At 34.4% G+C, this 23,422-nt stretch overlaps 1 protein-coding gene across 2 annotated transcripts in view; it reads right to left on the bottom strand.

The window, feature by feature from the left end:
- Positions 1–9,822: 9,822 nt before the first annotated feature.
- LOC149801608 (zwei Ig domain protein zig-8-like) overlaps positions 9,823–23,422 on the bottom strand; it is a 133,905-nt gene continuing 120,305 nt past the window's right edge. Inside the window, exons 7-10 of one of the 2 annotated variants that reach the window (XM_089955869.1) lie at positions 22,485–22,790; positions 17,878–17,904; positions 16,966–17,007; positions 9,823–13,627 (exon numbers count right to left, since the gene is read on the bottom strand). In XM_089955869.1, the coding sequence (XP_089811995.1) occupies positions 13,581–13,627; positions 16,966–17,007; positions 17,878–17,904; positions 22,485–22,790 (422 nt within the window). In that variant the 3' untranslated portion in view covers positions 9,823–13,580. Of the gene's footprint in view, positions 13,628–15,620; positions 17,008–17,877; positions 17,905–22,484; positions 22,791–23,422 lie in introns of those variants that run through there. The other variant, XM_089955868.1, reaches the window with a different exon arrangement.

Here is a 23,422-nt window from a genome sequence, read left to right as displayed (position 1 = left end):
GTGGAAATTGAGAGACGAACAGTCCAGATATCATGATTTCGCTAATTACTGGGCATCATTCGGCAAACCACTTGTCAAATGCTCTCTTTCCACTTGCATTAGATGAACGTTGCACGCCCGAACTACATATTACATCCTCATTCCTATGTAGAGTCTTCCATGACACTTCACACTGAATACGCATCTGAAGCAGTTAAAGAGAAGGAACTGAAAATTAAATGGTTTAGAATCTAAACTAAGCACATCAATAAAGCTAGAAAATCGGAGTAGATCTGTATGGAAATTTAGGATTTAATACAGGTCGTTGTAACAATCATCAAACCGATTTTCTCTTACATTACATTTCCATTTGATTGAGCCTATATCCTGAGCATACAACATACAACATTTTCACCTCTATTTTCCTTTTTCCTTTCCAAATCGAATAAAAATCAGAAAGTTGAGTCGAAACGAAATTCGAGACATTGAAAGATTGACGTTCAGACGGCATATCCTCAGTAGCAACATTTTTAAAAGTTGTAACAATATTGAGCACCTCGGTCATCCGTTTTAGAACTTCTGAAAATCATAAATTACCAAGCTTTTTAGCAGTTTTTGTCCTATCCTTGAATTCGAAGTGCAAGAAACATCATGCAGCGTACTAAAAACCTCCCAACAATTTTTTTTCCCTTCTAGCCGCATACGACTTTCGAATTTTGAAAATACTGCGGCTGAAAAAAATAAAATCAAAAAATATTTATCACATTTAGGTGAAAAGGTAATGCACAATGTATAATACAAAGCAGCACGCGTACTTAGGATAATACTAAGTCAAGATATACACAATTTTAAAAAAAAGTTCACTTGCTTCTTTCATAACACCTAGAACTTTTGTATCGGATTGGTGTCAAACAACCAAAGTGTTTTCTACTCGTTAGACGTTAAAGATAAAATATGAGCTTGGTCTTTTCAGTGTATAAGGACAACGCACATACTATGTAGAATAAGATAATATTCTAATTAGCTGGTTGTCAGGAAAATCTAATTAGTTCGTTGGCATGAAAATCTATTTATAACAGATTCAATAATAACTAGAAAGCGCTGTCGGAGTTTCTTAGTGTTGAATTAAATGGTTTCAGCAGCAGTAATGATGAGAGAATCGGTAGTAACCGGTTCTAGCATTTGCAGAAAACTACTACGATCCGGATAGCGCTGACGAACAAAAAATTGCAAGCAACCTGACGATTTATGAATCGAAGAAGAAGATATAGAGTTCAAGAAGAACAGAAGAAGGACATCAACTAACTAAATCCATGGATTAGTGGACAAAGTGTTATACCTACGTACTTAAATACCGTAAACGTTGGTCTTTCTCTATGCTCCTCTATTTACGCTGATTCTACTTAAGAAAACCTTTCATACCACAGCTTAGTGGTTTTACAACCGTTCTAATGAACACCCTCACCCACCCACCTCCAAACACTGAAATTGCGTAATGGGTGTTTTTATTTTGCTTACAAAATGTGTACAACTATTAAATGAAACTAGCACAAGAGTAAACATTGTTGGTTGTTACATATAAGTTTGAACTAAATATCATGATTATATCAAGTATTTTTTCTATATTGTTTGATTTAAAGGTGAAAGGAGAGAATATCATATTAGTAGTTAATATTATAGATAAATGCACCGCTCCGGTGGCCTAAGGGGTTAAAGCGTCTGCCTCGGATGCGGAAGGTCGCGGGTTCAAACCCTAGCCAAGTCATACCAGCAGTTGTCTTATAAAAATGGTATCATCAGCTGTCAAGTTTGGCGTTCAGTATAAGATTTTAGCGTTAAGACTGGTTGGCCTGGTGTCAGGATAAGATGACTGGGTGGGACATCATGCTACATGTCTGCGGCATGATGCACCGGTGCTAGATATCAGTATAAAGTCCGACACTGCATACATCGTGGTGATATGACTAACATTGCTAAAGTTACGTCACACACACACACACACACACACACACACACACACATGCAGGTAGAATGCTGGTTAAAGGCCATTTTTACTGCTTGAGGTAATATTCCCAAATTCAATAAATTGAAATTTTTCACGAAGTATAAAGATTTATGGTGGCCTACGTTTGTTTGAATAAGCACGATTTAGCAAGGAAGGTAGCGTACGTGGGCATGGTATAGTACTAAACAGGCCAGGGCATGGTATAGTACTAAATACTGAATACTGATATAGTACTAAATACTGAATACTGGTATAGTACTAAATACTGAATACTGGTAGTATACGAAGATAAACTATATATCGACAAGATCGTTTCCCACTATGCGCTGTTGTTCTTCCAGAAGATTTGAGGATAACCGTCACAATAGGAGAAAAAAAAAAGCCTCTACATGGTGCCAACCCTGATTATGAATTGGAAACTACATGCCTTCAGGATGATACGATTATTTCAGAATAAATGGTTCAGTCAGCTAATGGTCAGAAACGGAATTATTTTATTGTACGACCACATCACAAGAAGCGAATCTTTGATGTCGTAGCAAACACGACTTTAACTAATCTACTACTTTATCCAGTATGAATAACTTACGAATGAATGTTGACTGTTTATGAACAGACATCCACTAATTGATAACTGTGGAAGGATTGCCTAATATATGTTTTATCAAGGCTATGAATTGAAACAAGTCTACGGAAGCAACAAAATATTTTTTTGACCAGCAACAAAAGCAAAGAGAAATTTGCAACGTCAGTGGTAACACACTTTACATAGGGGATTTATTTAGATATTGATTGATATTGACAAAGTACGTTGTTAATCTATATTTTAGGAACCGAGCAGAAGTACTTCGTTTACTTTTTATTATTATTTATCTAATATTATTTTTACTTAAAATACTTACAACAGGAGGCTGTTATTTAAATATGACACTGTTCACGTCACAAATTCTGATGCTAAATTTGATTAATAGTGTTACTTATTGACATATTTTCTCAAACTGAGTACTATTTCAAATGAATAATTTGTGCTTAAAACTTAAATTGCCTACTCAGCTTTTGTTGTAAATACTAGGACCTAACACCGTTGGTAGTTGGTAAAAAATGTAATGCAATCAATCATGACTTTCTTGATAATATTGAACTTCAAACAAAGGTTTTATTATATGGTAATGAACTCCAGTGGTATAGTTGAACAAAATGAATCAGTGCCGGATGAAATGAAGCAACACTCTGGAGAAATATTTAAGCAAAGTAAATGTAAAAGAATTATTTATTATACAGTTGAAGACCATTAATCACACAAAGATATACGAGACCAATACGTTTGGAGCGTTTACAGTCACTATACAGTAAAGGTTTTACTTTACGGATGCAATTACGAAATACACAGAGAAAGAAACCGTATTTACAGTAATGCGTTATAACTCATAATGATATGACCGCAATAAAGTAACTTCCTGGAAATCTTTAGTTCTATAAATATTTTCTTTGCGTATATATTTAGAGCACAGGAAGAATACCATTTAGATTCCAAACCACAGTTTCGTAATTCTTCATATTTGTTTTGACTTTAATGAAAATACATTTTCAAGATTTTTCTCAATGGTATTCCTGGTTATTTAAATAAAAGATCTTGTATATCTAATATATTCTGAATACAACTTTTAGTATACTTTGTTCTGTTGTATGTATAATGGCCGTAATTTGTGTTGGAAAGAATACAACTTGGCCTTACTTCAGATATGCACCTATCAAATAGCTCTCCTCAGTCATTTTCCATTTCTGGACTTCAAAAAGCAAATTGAAAAAGTAGTAACTTAATTTTTATACTTTTTATTTACTTTTAAATTACTCTATCGTATTTTTAGAATCTGGTATTGCCTACTCTGTCAAAATTACTTTTTTTTTCTGTGATAATAGCAGCAAAAGTGAGTGTACATTCCACTTGTACAAGCTCATTTTTCGAACAGATTAGAACAACTATTTACACCGACTGTATGCTCTGGCTAGTGCATGATTTTTCTAAATACTAGCTGAAAGGATCTTTCAGTTACATTACATGAAAGGGCACAGAGGTATTTCAAAATTCTCTCCACTGTACATCTTGCAAATGCAAACAACTTCATATTATACCTGTCCCTCTTTCATAAATACGTAATAGCTGCAGAGTGTAAGCTTAGTGCCGAAGTAATTGGAGTAAAGAACTTTGTACAAGGACACACATGGTAGCCAGCTTCGTCCGATCCGGTGATTTGATCTGAACCAGCACCCTTTCGGCAATTAAGTCAGGGATGCTACTGAACGAGCCTTAGTGACTCCTGTCGCCGTTATTCGCATTTTAAGACATGTTAGAGGGCACATCTGGTCTATTCTACACTTAAAAGCCGTCTGTTGAAAGTATGACTAAACAAACAATCGATGTTCATATCCAATTTTAAATTTGTATTGGTTACACATTTCTTAATATCATTTTTATCTAATCTAAAAGAATAGAGATTATTTCTGAGACCATGACATTTTGGAATAAGTGTACCGTTCATTTCAACTTTGACTTGTACAATAACTTGTTTATTTATTAGCTGCATGTTATAATTGTTATGTTTCATATAACATATATCTTGAGGCACTGACACACTTTCACTTTTTCAGAAATATACCCCACGTATCATGATACCTGACGTTTTATTTTAAACATTATTTATTTTAATAATGCATCCATTAAAATGTCAATGACATATTCCCATATCTGCAAAATCATGATGACTGTTATTGTCGAATATTAATGATCACTAATGTCTAAGCAACTTTGATTACTTTTAAAAAAGATTCGGGAACTTTAGACTTAACGAGTGTAGTTTTTAAACCTTATAACAAAGTCTCTTCAGGTATAATGTCAATTAAAATTTTTACCTGATTGCGCAATTTATTATTATTATAACTTTTAATGAATAATAATAAGTTTATTACTTTAAGTGACGTAGGGTTTCATCTGAAGCACACACTTTATCAACTACTCCGTATGCCACTAAGAAATTGTTCAAGAACAATGACACTTCGCAACATCCTAAACTTGTTTCATCATGAATGTATTTAACATTAGCAGAGTAAAATAACCTTCATGCAAGGAGTATAAAAGGAAACAGACGTGTTTATCCCTAATATTTTAGTGTAATTTGCTCGCATTTCAGTCTCAAAATACGTCCTAATCACGCAGTTAACATTTTACGTATTCCCGTGAAAAATGTTTGGAAGGTCCCGATTCTCGATTCCGATTATAATAACTTATTCTGGATCACAAGTATTCTGGAAACATGTGTGATTCCTAAACCGCGCCTCAAGACATAGGAAACTGTCTTGGACCCTCAAGAAATGGAGTAAATTTTGTACATTGTTCATTATGCAAGTTTGAATTTTTCTTGTGCTCATGACGGACGGTTGGACTGCAAGTGACATTGTATTCGAAGACAAACAAAGGCTTTGTGAAACTTGCGAAACAAAGTTACTCGATTGTAAGTTGGTTTGGACACACCTGCAATCAACATTTGGAGGTAAAGAGGAAAAGAAAACTCACAGTTCTGAATCGATGATATGTGAAATAATTACAAGGACAAATCTCCCTCTCAGTACCGCTGACGTAATGACATGGTCGTTTAAATCAATGTTTCTTGACTCGAAGATAGCTGCTGGCAAGCGAATAATAATAATAATAATAATAATAATAATAATGATAATATGAAATAACGGTGGTCCTTAACAAATCAAGGACAACGTAGCAAACGTGAGATAGAAGATACAAATACAGACAAACCCCATAGTTTCAAATTATACATCTGCACATTATCCCCAAAACATATAAGGTAATTCAAGAAAAACAGTAAGACATTAATAATAATAATAATAATAATAATAATAATAATAATAATAATCTATTTGGCACATAACTGTATGCTACAGCATAACAAACGTGGCTAGGTGCATGTTGGTGTCTTTCTTGAATTCTTATTTCTATTTTCTATTCAATTTCATAAATGAAATGTGGCAGAAACAAAGCAATTTCTTTGCTTTTTAAAGACTTTGAAGATATACAACAGGAAACCTTGGTCAAAAGAATGAGATATAGACATTACTCTGTATCAAGACACGGTAGTAATGATGAGAAAAGTAAACAGTATCCAACCATGGCAAGGACAGTGTATACAACCACATGCTCCTTGATCTCGGGACTTCCTCTCTGTGCCAATTTTGTGATGGATCTGCAACAGGAGAAAATATTTTAAATATGATGAACTACGAGTTACAAAGCAGAGGAGTTTCATGACCAAACTGCTTAGCACTTGGATGTGACAATACCTGCATGATGGTTGGACGTGGAAAAAGGTGTATTTGCGTTCATGAAAGTGAAACATCCACCATTATGTTCTTATCAGCTTACAATCTTCACTTAGTCCACATTGCAGCTATTACAGCTGCAGCGGCTGACCTTCCTCCAGTTGATGAAGTACTGATTGACGTTTACTGCTGCTTCAATAAAAAGTAACAAACGAAGGAAAGATTCAAAGGGACATTGGCCATGTAGAGTCTGCAACAAAAGAGAACGTTTAAACATGTTTGTACTATTTGGCTGAGCATTGTAAAGTGTTTTGAGCAATTGATTTATAACTGTAATAAACTCAAAAGTTTTATAATGTCAAACAAAGATGGTGTGTTTGTATAAAATCCAACAGAGAATAGCAAGAAATCAGCATATTTTCAAAGACGTCTCAGACGGATAAAAAAATAATTTAAAAAAAAAATCTTTATAATGTTGAATCAACCTATCTACACAACAAAGTTGACGCCATTTGTGTGTTCATCGACAAATAAGTTGCACGTCTTGTTTTTACATTATACTGTACGGATGTTTGGTTACGTTATCTTTCATATATGGCAGAGGGACTCGGGATTCATTTTTTGAGACGAGCATTGCCTATGCTTTTAAGAAATATCTACATCGGTTTTGTCAAGTCATTAGCCATGGTTTATAAAACAGTTGACCAGGTTGACTGCAAGCTGTCCACCAATGGCAAACAAAATGGATATTGTCATTGCTGTAACTGCCTCCAAATTTATTGCTGAAAAACAACAAAACCATTTAAGGGAGGAATTCTACTCAAATGTCAAAGTCTACATTGGGGAAGTTTATGATTACTTGGTAAAAAGTATTCCTGTCAGTAACCCGATTCTTGTTGCTGTGGCGGTCTCTGACTCGCAAAAGAAAACATCAGTTCAAAGAACTAGTAATGATTAGCATTCTAACAACTCCACACAACAGTGAGCATTTCGCAGTCGTGTCCTTGGATATTTTGCACCTGACTTGTCATCTTGCAGTCAGGTCCTTTGATATTATGTACCTAAATAGTCATCTTGCAGTCAAGGTATTGAATATTTTGCACCAGACTAGTCAGTCATTCTTCACTCAGGTCCTTTGAAAATTTTCACCTGACTAGTCATTTTGCAGTAATGGCATTGGATATTTTTCACCAAATTACTCTTTTGCAGTCATGGCTTTGGATATTTTGCACGTGACTAGTCATCTCGCAGTCATGGCCTTGGATATTTTGCACCTGAATAGTCATCTTGCAGTCAGGTCCTTTGATATGTTGTACCTGACTAGTCATCTTGCAGTCATGGCCTTAGATATTTTGCACCAGACTAGTGATTTTGCAGTCATGGCTTTGGATATTTAGCACCTGACTAGTCATCTTGCAGTTATGGCCATGGATAATTTTCACCAGACTAGTCACTTTGAAGTCATGGCATTGGATATTTTGCACCTGACTAGTCATCGTGCAGTCATGGCCTTGGATACTTTGCACCAGACTAGTCACTTTGAAGTCATGGCATTGGATACTTTGCAACTGATAAGTCATCTAGCACTTTAAGTTGTATTATGTTGTCACCAGTTTCGGCTGCATTTAATTTTTTTCAAGTTATTGAATTCAAGTGATTATTTTCTCTGGAAAAAGAAAAGTGCTCTGGAAAAATTCTTGGATAAAGACATTCATTGGAATTTATACTGAATTCAAATCTGGAATAATATTTCTGTTATTCAACAAGAGACTGATAACACATCATCACTTTGCAAGTAATAACAGACAAGCCATCACCTTTGATTTTGGATCTCTTCGGGACTTGAACTGAGTTTTATTCACGACTTTTTATTACTAGGACTTATGTATTGAATTCTTTGATTATTTTTGGATATAATTCGCAATACCGTAAGTTCTTATTTCTAGGAAAATAAATTATTTGTTAAATTTTACAAAGCTTGTTGACTTCACTCTTTTCTGTTACTTTTTTAAGAGCATAAACTCGTAACACTGAGAATGCAGGTTTGCATGGTACAAACTAATCAGGTCATATAAAATATTTCATGTTCATTTATTACAGCGATATGCCACTTTAAGATCTCGATTGTCATTTGTTCAGTGAGATAATGTTTTTAATTCGAAATAGTCCCTTTTTCAGTGAATTACAGTATTACAGCTTATAAACTCGACATATAATCTTTGTTATTTGATCGAACAGTACAGTGAGATAGCTGATGGTCACCGGCAATGTCTACTTTTGAGTTTTGAATATTACACAAAAATCACGAAGGAATTAATTGTATATTTCAAACTTTATACGATTAAATGTAGAGAAAATCCAATTCTCCCCTTCATTCACTAAATTTTTCCCGGTTATTTTAATTTTGTCTGTTCATGTGTAGTCAACGTGATTTTTTATGTAATAAAGTTGTTGAAATGGGATGATTTCTTAGTAAATTAGACGATAGGAAAGTGCACATCAGGATGACAAACTACGCTTCTTTCCCTGATGGCGTATACATGTCAAACATGTTGTAAACTGTCTGCGAAAATATGGATTTTCAATTTATCACTGATTAACTAGCTTAGATTTATCCAATTTAAATGTTAATCAAGACGGGTATTTATCATGTCACCTGAGAATTGTTAAAGACACCGAGTAACTTTGCTCTACACACAAAGAACATACTGATAAAAAGAGAACGCAGATGAACTAGGTTAAATAAAGCAAAGACGTATTTTTTGTCTCTAACTCCTCGAGAAGATTGGTGGCTTATCCGCTACGCTGACAATACAGATTGTGTGGGTATGATTACCACCAGCTACAAATATAACTGTTATATCGCTGGGTTTATTAGAAACACAAAATAAATTCAACATTCGAACGTAACATCCCCGTTCTTTCTCGTAATTTATACCTTTGCAACTGTATTATCCTTCCTGGTTTCGTTATGGTTTGAATGTACAATTAAATGTCATTTTACAAATCAAATGTGCAATCTCCACTATAAGTTCTACATTTAATCACGCTTGCATATCGTTTACATCATTCGCATTCATGTTTAGTTTTTCCATTTGATTGCAGACTAGCACGTTTTCTCTGCGCACGTTACACTACACACTCAGCTCGTCTTTTCTTTTGCAGATATAGCATAGGCTTAATACATGCCGCAAGAGTGACTAAAGAGGTAGAAGCCGTGGTGTTGCAGTGGTTAGCGAACAAAACTCTCGCCCAAAAGGGTGCGTGTTCGAACCTTACAAAGTTGGATCGGTCCTGGTTGGATACTATTTTGTGCCATATAGCAGGGCACTTTTTTTCCATTGCATAATTGCTAAATAACCTGCTTTTCTTACCGTTTCAAGCCATAAAGAAGCAAATTACGTCGGTGCGTGAGGCCATGGTCCTTCAAGTGGCGCACGACCTTTGCTAGGTTTCACTCTGCAACGTGTAAAACGTATGAATATGACAGACTTTAACAAAGACTATAGTAAAGTAAAATCTTTAATGGAATAATATACGAACAAATATGGATCCTCAATTTGTCACAGATAAACAAGTTTTTTTATTAAATATTTTTATTATGTCATCTGAAAAGTATTAAAGATCAAAATTTAGATTATGCTACCGCGAACAAGGAACAAAGGATCCAAACTTCAGTAGCTGTGATATTTTGTTTTCAAAACAGATCATTTCTATTTAGGCATTATGGGATTGCAGACTGCACACAAGATTCACACAATCAGAAAGCCTGACAACATGCAAAAGTACACAATTTCGAAACTGAAAATTTCACAACTAAAGTGATGCAACAAGAATGGGTTATCTTGTGGTTTGAAAAAAAATACATATTGATACATTTTTAAGAAGACTCTTACTTGATTCAACTACAATCAAGTCATATATTAGAGTGACCTCAGCAAATCATGAAAATAAGCAAAATAATGGTACCAAGTGTTTGGAACTATTCTGTTACTCTTAAGTTACAGACATGCTGCCTTCCAAATTGGTCGCTGTTGGATAATATCCAGAACTGAAGAGTAAATCGCTAGAAAACAGGTTTCTATTTAGCGGCCGTGGTGCAGAGTGGCCAAGATCGAATACAAAGCTGATGTGGTAAATTATTTCAAATAATACTTGTTTATGGTCTCGACGTCTTCCAATTAGGGTATATTGGTGACTTATCAGCTAAGTTGAAAGTTTAAGCTGTGTGAGGCTGAGGAGTCACCGTTAAGAATATACCTGTTTCATTGCACTTTCTAATACATACACTTTCTAATAAATACACTTTCTAATACATACACTTTCTAATAAATACACTATATAAAACCTCTACTCAAAAGTAACATACCATTCATTCTCGTAATTTATATGTTGGAACTGTATTTTCCTTTAGGCTGTCAACACAGTTAAGATATTCATTTGCTTATTAAACATTTTATATAGTTTCACCTCTTTAATCCCATCTTTGCTAACCAAAAGTCCCGTATGTTACCTATCTCCACCTTGGCAGATACATTATATATTTAAGTGCTTTGTCGGAGCGACATATGTTGGATTTTATGAATTGCCACCCCTTAGAATGAAACACCAAGTAGGCAATAGCGTGTAATAACCGTGCATAGTACAGCGGCTGAAAACGGTTGACTTCAAAAGGATACTTTGTAAGTTTAAGATCAAAAGTATGACTAAGTACCAGAGAAAAGCGATTCATTGAAACGAAAGGATATATTTGTGCATACACGGACCGGCAGTGGAAAACTACATGTTTATTGTGCTCCCTTGCCTCGATCATGTAGAAACAGTGTTCAAATTTGATCAACTTGATTTTGATTGGATGCGGTGGCTTGCCGCTGCATCCTACGAAATCCACAGACCAGAAGCGCTGAAATATCTGATCGATCCGACAAGGTGTAGAAAGGTCAACATATCAGACCCTTGGTTAGCGAAGATAATTTTTAATCCGGTATAAATGAATATGAATCAAACAGATGGAATTCTATGAAATCCACTTTCTTATTTTACCAGAAATTGAATATTGCATCTCAGAAAAGATGCATATTACTAGTAAAACAACTCAATAATCAGAGATTTGTCTTATTACTAGATGTGAATCGGAAAACCTATGTCGCATATTCTTGAACACTATATTTCCCTTTGATTAACTGGACCCAGAGCCTGAAATACAGTGTATAACATCTTCTCACTTATTCAGTGTTTTTGTATTACCCTTTTTGAACTACAGTGTATAACATCTTCTCACTTATATAAAGATTTTGCATTGCCTCTTTTACTTTGAGTAAAGGTCAAAAGTATTAATTTTGACAGTTTAACCATGGTGCAAAATAAAGAAACATTAAGACATTCATATGGAAAGTATTGTCTCATTATACTTTTCTTTATTCGCTATAATTGAAACATGACTATAATCTCTTGGTAACATTTAGATCCGTTTCAGTTTTTCTTTTAAACACCAATGCAAATATTGCACAAAGGAAACAGCTGGAAATTCAGAGTAACACATCTAAGAAACCAAAGAGTCTAGAACATGAACTATAACATAGAGCATCTTCACACTCATCATAATTTCTTCGCTGGGGCAGACAAATATAGATGAGGTGCCCCAACGACCTCTTGGGCTACGGGATTGATGATGATGATGATGATGATGATGATGATATTTTCTTCATGGACCTCTTCACATTTAACGAACATCTGTTAAAAAAATATAATCGTGCATGAAGAGAGAAGAAAAGCAGATTTGTTGTGTGATAAACACGGGAAAGTACATAAAGCAAAAATCTACAGTAGCCAGAAACTGTCTAGCAAGCTTGCTAACAAGCAATTAAATTAACGAATTTTATGACGCGAAAACCGGACTACATGTTTACCTTTTAATTTTGTAGCAGTCATGCCGTCTTGTTGTACACAGAAAGTTAAAATTTTGCTGGCAGTCCATTTAGCAGATCTCCGCATTTCAGAATCAAAGTATATCATTCAATTTAGTTTAATTATTCAGTACACAACGTACAGTAATATTATAAATCCGAAATTCAGTCTAATGAATGACAAACGATAGCCAGCCTAAATGACAACTGATACCCAGTCTAATGACAAATGATACTAAGTCTGAATGACAACTGATTTCCAGTCTGAATGACAACTGATACCCAGTCTAAACGACAAAAGATTTCCAGTGTCTGCACATACTGAAAGTTGTGTCTGCATCGGCTTTAAATTTGAATGCTGTAAACTGACCCGACTGCATATTATGGAAGTACTGAATTGAGTCACAAATTCAATCAATCAAGGAACTGAGATCCATATGCATGTTGTTAATTTGAGTATTGGATTTGTGTTCTCTTGAATGGAGTGTTCGACTAATTATTGGTTAAAGGGTTGGCAGCTTTTAAAACTTTAAAAAAAACAGCCTTTTAAAAGTGTGGCCATAAATTTTCCCAGTATATATCTTCTGCTTTCCTCTGGTAATACGATTTATTAAATTAAGATTAAATCAGATTATCACAAAATCAGAAAACCCTCATTTAGTTTAAGAAAATTACATGCAGAAGTAGTGGAGTTGTCTTTCTTATTCCAAGGTATCCTGTAATGTAATTTGACATGGACAGATTCATGTTGCTACTGCGCCCTGTTTTTTAAGCCAAGACAAGGTAGACAGAGTCTGCAACAGAAGCTAAGTTTTCATCCAGAAAGATTTTTAAAAATCACCCCCACCCTTTCACATATTGCAAGCATTATTCTGTGTTTGATACAGGTGGTACTGGTATGAATGCTTCTTCAACAAGGTGACGGCTTTACTGTCCGTGTGTGTTATTTTTTTCCCTTGGATCGTCTGTGTGCGTAAAGTTTTATGCAGACAATATAGATGGTAAGCATCTGAGTTTCAGGGTCCACTATACACATCCGAATGTGATTCACCGAACTGGGTAAATTTATCCAAAATACAAATGTAATTAATATGATACGATTTATCTTCATTCTTCAATCCACAAATTGCATTTGTACTATCAAATATGAATCTTTAGTCTAAATGAAGCGTGCACAACCGATTAACAGGGTCCATACACATCGAACTGTAAATTGTGTCTATTTGAACTTACATTTGTAATATAATGAAATGAATTGAATACGTATTGTGCGACATGCCGAAAAGAGTGTAGTATTAAAATATGCTGACAATTGATAATCGTATGTATTATGTCAATTTAAACATCGGGTCTTTGTTTGCCTAATACGAGTGCTGGGCTTGCCATTTCCAGGGTGATGAGTCGGCAGCTATAAAACAGAAAATAACAATAAATCAGTCACTTTAAATTTGACAAATAAGTGCCTTCTGTTGTATTTTGATAATCATTCTAACATGTCAGTAGAGTCATGGTGTCTTATGTGTGTCCATATGGAAGATTCCTGTTGTACAGTCGTGTATGTAGAATATATGGCATCGATGCGATCTCCCACATGATGCAAGAGACAACTAATAGAAGGATCGGTCCCGTGGTTAGCGTGTGAACTCATGCCCCAATGGGAGAAGCTTCGAAAACCTACCACGAGAGCCGTCTAGTTTGGCTACAATAGTGCATCCTAAGGTACTTTAATCTAACTGCATCGGCACCAAATAAGTTTCTTGTGTTACTGGTTGGTAAAACATCATACCAACCATACCAAACCTAATTATACACTTCATAAACAGTTCAGCTTCTCTTTCACGTAAAAAAATGCCCTTTTATCCCCTCTGAGTACTGAAACACAAGCTAATGTAAAGAGAATCAATATCCTTTTCTGAAACATTGTCCAACACCGACGGACGATAAAGCCATTGGAGCCAAGATCAGATATTAACTGTTTAATTCTCTTTCAGTTTTTCTTTTGATCCTTTTTTTTAAAAGTTTCTAATGGGATATTTTCGTTCAAGTCTGCATGTCTTGGTTGTTTTCTTTCACGACCGTGCATTTAAGGTTAAGAATGTTATAATCACGTCCGTGAAAAAAAAAAAAAAAAAAATATATATATATATATATATATATATATATATATATATATATATATATATATATATATATATATATATATATATATATCCTCGCGTCATCAGTTAAGATCGATGGGTAATATTTATTCATCATTGACTGATATCTTTTGGACGCAACGAGTACACCTTGTACACAAATTCATAAATTTGAATGTAAACAGTAAAATGCATCTACACAGTTATTGCAAGAAAATATGGATGTGGTGCCCAATTTAAGAGAAGTTGTCACTAATCCTCTTCCGCAAAAATCCCTTCTCAGGGCCACTCAGATTTAAAAAAAAATCGAAATACTACTCAAAATAATTGCCAGTAAAAACTTGTGTGCTTGCTTGTTTTTATGTATGTGCATGTATTTGCCCAAAAAGAATAAAATTGTTTTCTTAATTTGTTTTGTAATTTTGCGATGCATTTCTTAAATATTATTTCAACTTTTTTGTTTATTGTTATTATTTGTTGCAAGTTTTTATGCTATTTTTAATGTTTTTGAATTTTATTTTTAAAATTTTTTTTTTTTTTCTTAAATATTTCGCTTAACTGTTATCTGTAAAATTTATATTTTATGTTTTGTAAAGTTTTGTTTGCCAAAATTAAGTTTACGTTCGCAAACCTTTCCCAAAGTTATGGTGTACTTACCCAATTTTTGTGTCTCACAATATTAAGAGAGCGTGCGCATTAGGCTTGATCTAATATCTTATCTAGGAACGACGAGATATCTCTCTTGGCGTAAGCTATTTTATATTCTCAATGATCTTCTTAAACGTCCTACAATGGTAAATTCGAATTATACTCAATGTAACCTCACAATGTTAAATTCTGCTGGATTCTAGAGCAACCCACAATGATGTTTTTAACGTCAACTTCCAATAAGAACCCAGACCTAAGCACAGTGATTCAATGCCAGCCCATTAACTACTTGTGAATAAATTATTTACGTCAATATCGGTTTGATGTTGAACCCGGAGACAAACTAGCAAATCTCAATTGCAAACAGACGAGACCGAAATTTGAGAATTCATTTCTCTTCCGCATTGTTGTCCTTATAATCAATATTTTATAGCTTAATATATTCTTCATTTTCTCGTTTGTTAACCAACATATATATTTAACATGTGCGTTTGCTTGACTTTCGATTTCAGGTCACAACCAACCACACTCGATGCATATTCTTAAAGTGGGGATCAACATATTGTATTTGGCCTCCATCCTACCATACAGAACAGTTATTAAAGGACACTCGAGTGAAGATGTGTCGTTATTACTTATGACCCTTTCCAGTCAGTTCCAATACATGATTTACTTTATTTGGAATCTTCACTCAAAGTAATATCCATTGAATTCAAAATACTTTTCCAATGAGTTGATTGTAAAGAAAAATATTCCAAAGAATTTGGAATAAAGAATTCGGATTGCATACTCATAGAAATTTGTGAATGGAAAAGTGAGATTTCAGAATTAGAGATACATAATCCAAGTCAGTAACGTGCAAAATAAAGTCAGCAAATGCTGGCGGCAAACGCAAAATTATAATGATCGTCAAGTTATACAAACATAAAATAACATCTTTGATAAAATGATATGAAATGGTTGATGAATGACTCACGTAAATAAGTGTAAGAGTTTTGTCTCGCCTTTCTATAAGGTTCAATTAAGTCAGTGGAAAAGCAAAAATCATCTTGGATCATTTCTTCCGTCGACGAGTCGGTTGGAATAAGTGACTCATTTTGATTGCTGGCATCTATACCTTAAAGACTTTGTTTCTCTATCACATCTTGTTTTGTCTATCTGCTTTCACACTGACATAAACTTCGTGTACTTATATAAATAATCTTCGTATTAAAATTGTCTAAAGTAAAAATGATACATACGTAAGTCAACAACAATATCACAAAATCACAACCTTAAGGCTTCGTAACTACAACACAGAGTAGATAATCAGTTGATGAGGATGCAATTATTGCACTTTCCCAATGTTACTTCCTTTTGCAAGATTGAATATTTACTTTTTTATATCAAAGAAAACAATTATTCATTTAGGGCCATAGTGGTATCTCATCAAAATAAATCAAGCAATTCCGTATCGAATCCAAATTTTGTCATGCAATATTCGTCTGAATCCTTTCCTATTGGAATCATACGGATTTCCACACAGTCTGGTTTATTAAGATCCAATCTTGCATCTGATTATAATGGATATTATCATAAGCCTACTAATAGATTTTCATGAATATTCATCATTATCAACGATCCTCTGAAGACAATGTGAACCATTGTATGTATGCATTTTACACGCTGAAATGAACGCGCACAATATCAATTAAAATGCCGACGGTGCACTCTGTAAAAATGCGCTGCAGACATTGATAGCTGTCAAACGCAACATATGATATCCACGAAGACTGATTCCTCTGAATAACGTGACAAAATATACAGTGCAAGGCACCAAATGGCATAGAGGAATATGGTACAAATTGCAATGAATGCAAACGTGTGAGGTTGAAAACTATCCATGGTTATCTCTGAAACAATATTAGAGCTATGAGGACACTTATTAGTTGGTAGTCAACAAAGAATGTTCTTGCCATACTGTTCGTTGCTGAACGATGTCCACTGCGATCGTGTCCTGAGCCTGTAATAAGAAAAACACAACAAAACAACAAGACATAAAGGAGAAGGAGACCAAAGTAAGAAGATACGTTGCTGCTGCTGATGATAATGACAATGATGATGACGATGAAAAAAGCTGTATAAAACAAGCATGAAAGGGGGATAGTTCGTTAGAGATTTTTGTTTCTTGTTTGATGAATCTCGCAGACAGAGAAGTGCCATTTATTTTAATTTTTCATTTTGTTACAACTATGTATCTTGACCGGTATGACGTTTGCTTTCAGGAATAATCCTTAAGGCATTATTTCATGTGTTCCATTTGTTTCGATTGAAATATTTGTTTCTGCAATGACTCTAAATGCTGGAAATGAAGAAAATAACATAACTATGGCTTCCAAATTCAGTCAACGCTTAAAATACAGCTACTTAACTTTCTTTTACTGAGACCACTAATTGTTTTGTTTATCTTCAAATGAGTGAATATGACAGATTTATTTGTGTTAGCTTCATCCCATATATAAACAACATCCACGAAAGTCTTGTAAAAATAGAAGTAAATAAAAAAAAAAGTCTCGCCCAGGTGAAGTTTATCCCAGTGTTTCACTTTTTCAAGCATTTTAATTGAGAACTCGAAAATTACCGGGTACTCAGAACAGATTTCATCGAAAATAATTTAACTCGGGATTTATCTTAACATGCTCCTGATATAAGAGCTAAGTTGATCATTTTATCCTTGTCAGAAAGAAAAGCCCTTATTAGGATCGCAATGTCAATTACGCGCACTTACATGTCTTCAACATGCCTGAGAAATTTTTAAACGGAAAACTTACATTTAGTAATACGTTATTAGTCACTAATTCACTCGTTCTACACTATTAAAAAATAAACTTACCCCTCCTGGTCAGGTTATCTCTTTCGCCTGAAAGGAGAAGAAATATTTTTTTTATTATCTAAGGCTGAAATCAGTCAATCAACAAACATTTGATTTAGATCAAGACCGATACCTACTAAAATCTCGTATAATAACATGATTACGACATGTGAAATGCAGTCAATCCCCAATACAAAACAAAACAAGAAAAAAAAAGCAAACATATATCGTCATCGGCTGACGTGTAACAATCTTAGATTTTGAAACTTTGGTAAAAACTCTAAACTTAAAAAAGTGATAAAAAAAAATAATTATCAAAATATGAGGGAACCTTAAAAATGTAAAATAGTTTTACTTCGAAAGTCAAAATTTAGAAGAAGAAGCTTGCTAAATATATTTATGACTACGAACTAGCATTTAAACATCTAAAACGGTTTTGAAATTTTGGAATGCTACAGATTTAAAGATGGGAATTTTCTCTATTTTGAAAATAAAAATCAAATTATTAAAACTTAAATATGTTATAGATTTTTTTACTTCTTATCTCTAAGAAAAAACACGCTGCAACATTGACCAACACTGTATCAGTAAAATATGGTATTTGTAGTTTTCCCGGCGTATACAAAGCCTGGTGCAGGGAAATATCACGCCACATCTTCTGAATATTTACGACTTTGAAGTAATCATTCTACATTTACATTTCACGATTCCGAGAGAATGATTAAATAACGTTTGTATCAAAGTAAAACAAATTCAAACCCGATTACGCTGTCATTAGTGAAATTTTATGAGCTGTCATGAACTAAGGGAAATAATTCCTACGAGCATTGTCTGTCCACTGATCAAAGACCTTAAGAGTTATGCCACGTTTTAAAACCACGTTCATTAAAAAGGCTTGATATATATTATTAATTCATCTATCTTCAATGTCCATTATATATGGTTTGTAATTATTCGTACCATGTAACGTAAGTTCAATGTACATCATATATGAATTGAAATTACACGTACCATGTAACGTAAGTTCAATGTATGTACATCATATACGAATTGTAATTACACGTACAACGTAACGTATGTTCAGTGTACATCATATATGAATTGTAATCACACGTACCATGTAACGTAAGTTCAATGTACATCATATATGAATTGTGTGTGTGTGTGTGTGTGTGTGTGTGTGTGTGTGTGTGATCTGGATTTTTAACGTAGCTTTACAAAAATTTCAGTCATATCGCTACGATGTCTGCAGTGTGACAGTTTATAGTGATGTCTAGCACTGGGGCATCATGCCGCAGACAATGTAGCATGATGTCCCACCCAGTCACATTGTCCTGACACCAGGCCGACCAGTCCTAACACTAACCTCTTAATGCTGAGCGTCAAGCGAGGCAGCTGTTAGTACCATTTTTGTAAATCTTTGGTATGACTCGGCTGGGTATCGAACCCACGACCTCCCGCATCCGAGGCGGACGCTCTAACCACTCGGCCACCGGAGAGGTCATATATGAATTATTACTACACGTACCATGTGACGTAAGTTCAATGTACATCATACATTAATTGTAATTACACGTACCATGTAACGTAAGTTCAATGTACATCATACACGAATTGTAATTATACATACCATGTAAAGTAAGTTCAATGTAAATCATACATGAATTGTAATTACATGTACCATGTGACGTAAGTTCAATGTACATCATACATTAATTGTAATTACACGTACCATGTAACGTAAGTTCAATGTACACCATACACCGAGTTGTAATTATGCATACCATGTAAAGTAAGTACAATGTAAATCATACATGAATTGTAATTACACGTACCATGTAACGTAAGTTCAATGTACATCATACACGAATTGTAATTACACATGCCATGTAAAGTAAGTTCAATGTACATCAAACATGAATTGTAATTACACGTACCGTGTAAAATATTCTCGTAGTACTAAACTAGTTTTATCTAGAATTTCACGAGACATATTTTCCAATACTGTTATAATGTCAATAAACTAATTATTATTACAAAACATTGTTGAAAATACAAGTAGTATAACGATACGCACCGTTAACCTATCATTTCTCCAGGCCAGAACCCTTTTTAATTACTATCAAGTTTCACCCGACAGACCTCTAGTATATGCGGATCTTCCTGGGGAAAGGTTGTAGTCGTGGACCGTTGCATTGATGGTCCAGTCCCGCTGTAGGGGGGAGGGGGCGGGCTTGCGACAATGCGAACGTGAAAGTCTCTGGGCAGCCCGGTGGTGATAGAATGGATTCATGCAGCAGACAGGCTCCAGTGACTTTTGAGTGGGATATCTGGCTTTTGGAATGGATGCTCCACAAGTACAGATCTACGAAGATGTCGGATACGGACTGCAATTGGGTTTGGAGATCGCTCGGGCAGCCTATAGGCCGACAGTCGTCGTCTGCGATATCAGAGGTTTGGTTGCCTCAGTAGACGTTCTGCATGAATACCTGCATGTCGGTCCGCTATCCCAAAGACCGGAAGGTTGAGATTTTTGGACCCTTGTTGAAATGAGCGTTGTCATCTTGGTAGCACAAATGTGTGTCATAGTTTGAATATATATGTGCAATTTTGTTTCTCCAATTGGAAATATTTCGATTACTACTTTTTGGTGGTCTCGACGGCCCCTCTATGGGCACTATTGATGTACTATGCGGTTGTGAATTTAGCAGGCTCTGTTACGGGGAAATAAAAAGGGTTCTGGCTTGGGGAGTCATGATAGGCTAGCCCGGTCTCAAATGCCCATTATGATGTTATTATAATACACAGATATACTCATTGTACATATGATTCATGCATCCAGCGTATGTATGTTATTATCAAATGCCCTTTTAAAGAGAAGTGTAATAGAGACAGATTTGATATGATTAGCACCGGCCACTTGAAGTAACATAAAATTTGGCTTCACTTTCAGAAACGAGTGTATGAAACAAAATCAATAAATACTATTTATTCTGCTTTTATGAATACATTTTGTTTCTTTAAAATTTTACTCCAGCGTTTGGCGCATCACCTGATGACATTTATCTGGCGGAATATAGAAAAAAACATAATTTTTCTGAAATCAATACTATAGCAGCTACATTTACCTACTGCTTACCCTGCAAACACCTCCTTCACAATTCAGGATAGTACAGAAGTCGTACGTTAGGTTGAGAAAGGTCGCAAACTAGCATGTAATATATTTGCTATTTAATTCCGAACATTCGCAAAGTTGTATGTATGTATGTATGTATGTATGTATGTATGTATGTATGTATGTATGTATGTATGTATGTATATATGCATGTATATGTATTGAAAAATACAATTGCTTTTGTTTATGCATGCCTAAATTAATCAATTGTTTCATGTTTTGAATATAATATCCGACATGCGCTTTCTTGTTCATTAACGTCTTAATGCGTGTGGTTTTCGGGTGACTTAAATAGACTTTTATTTGAATTAAGTTGACTTTTAGTTGACTTAAACAGGTGCGTGTTGAGTGAGTACATGCGTATGCCTGTGATTGAAGCAATTAATAAATTTTCAATTATAATTTTGCCAAAGGATACATTGTGTTTACAAACATACCTTAATCCGGTCATGTGCCTACTTTAACATACATGCATAAATATATACGTTAATGCTTCGTACTCTATGTATGTGCCTCTAACATCTATCACATCCTTTCATCCATAAATGCATGCATTAAAGTAAATTGGTAGCTTAGGTCAAAATGTGGTTTGCTAAATATTCCTGCAATAGATTATAGCATAAATATTCCAATTATTCTTATATGTGTTGTGAATATTCGTAAGAATTTGAGCTAATATTCACAATATTTTTTTCTGACTTAGCTTGGCACTAATTTATAGAAGTTAATTGCTTCCATCAGGAAAAATAATGAGTCCTCATTCTTAGTGTGTGTAAGGCAGAGAGGGTTTAGCAAATATGTAGCCTAGTTCCAGAATAAGACGTGCGCCATAATTACATACGCTCCTAAACAAATATAGTTTAAGAATAAAATTTATGCAAATTTCAGCACATTGTTCGAGCATGTTCCAACGTTGCAACAACATTATACTACTTGTTCCACTACATTTAGAGACCGCACAACGTCATTCTCAAATTTCAAGTACAAATTATTTATAATGCCGCATTAGTCATTGCTCGTACAGCACACAACTAGTTAACTACTACAACAAGAAATGATCTGAGCGCAATAAACAAACTGAGACAAGCACAATTGCACGGAGTGGATAATACTAGACTTGACAAACTGGTCTTTTGCATCAAATGAAAAGAAACAAAAGATAGTTGTACACTAGAAGTTTACAGATATGTTGGACAAAATCTTAAAGGTTCAGAGAAATGAAACAACCAAAGTTTTATTTTTCTAATGTTTGTGAGTAACATGTATCCGTGTTTGTAAATTGCATTTTATTTTCGCATGTTATTTCTTTTGTTATGTCACTTTGTCTTTTTTGTTACACAATCAGTTTCTTACATAATCAGACTTGTGCTTCAGACAGCCCTGTATTAGGCTGAAGTTGTAATCCTCTTAGTGGTCGGATCATTTTGATCCAACCAAGCTTTTAATAACTTACCGTTCAGGACATGGACTTTTATACTATTTACACTTAAGTCAGAACTTCTGCACACATAGCTGCCTTGGTCGGCCATAGTACTACGTCGAATGATCAAGTCACTTATGTATGCTTTTCCAGGAATTGGCCTTCGTTTCAATATTTCAACTCTATCTCGCCATCTTGGACTTGAAGTATGAATTCTGTTTCCTTCAAAAAACCAATCTACATCATCAGGCGCGTGGTCTGCACCCGTCGCATTGCACGTGAGGTGAATCTTTTCATGGAGAGTTACATATTCGTCCCCAGTTACCTTGACTTCTGAACCTGCAAAATTTGTTTCCTGTCAATGTAATGTAGATTCATCCAATATTTGTTTTGTCATTGATAATGAAGACAGATTTAATTTCAATTTAAAAGTGGTACAAGTAGTAGTATCTGTTGTTGGTGTCATTAATAATGACATATTTATTCTCTAAGTTGCGATTTAATAGTAGTTATAAAGATAATTTATTTACTTCGATTTTATATAAGTTATAATGATGACATATTTACTTTCTATTTCACAGTAGCTATAATGAAGACATATTTACTTTAAGTTTCGATTTAGTAGTAGTTATAATGACGATTTATTTAGTTTCGATTTACTAGTAGTTATAATGACCACACATTTACTTTCGATTTAATAGTATTTATAATGACGACACATTTACTTTCGATTTAATCGTAGTTATAATGACGTCATATTTACTTTCTATTTAATAGTAGTTATAAGGGTGACATATTTACTTTCGATTTAATAGTACTTATAACAACGACATATTTTCTTTCAATTTAATAGTAGTTACGATGACGACATATTTACTTTCGATTTAATAGAAATACAAGTAGTAGTATCTAGTGTTGTTTTCTTCATTGTTATATTGTTTATCTAAAACATGGAACTAAAATGAAGAATC

This window comes from Sinohyriopsis cumingii, chromosome 4, assembly GCF_028554795.1.
Source record: "Sinohyriopsis cumingii isolate HCF-2022 chromosome 4, ASM2855479v2, whole genome shotgun sequence".
Classification (NCBI taxonomy): Eukaryota; Metazoa; Mollusca; class Bivalvia; order Unionida; family Unionidae; genus Sinohyriopsis; species Sinohyriopsis cumingii.
This window is presented reverse-complemented; position numbering and strand designations above follow the sequence as displayed.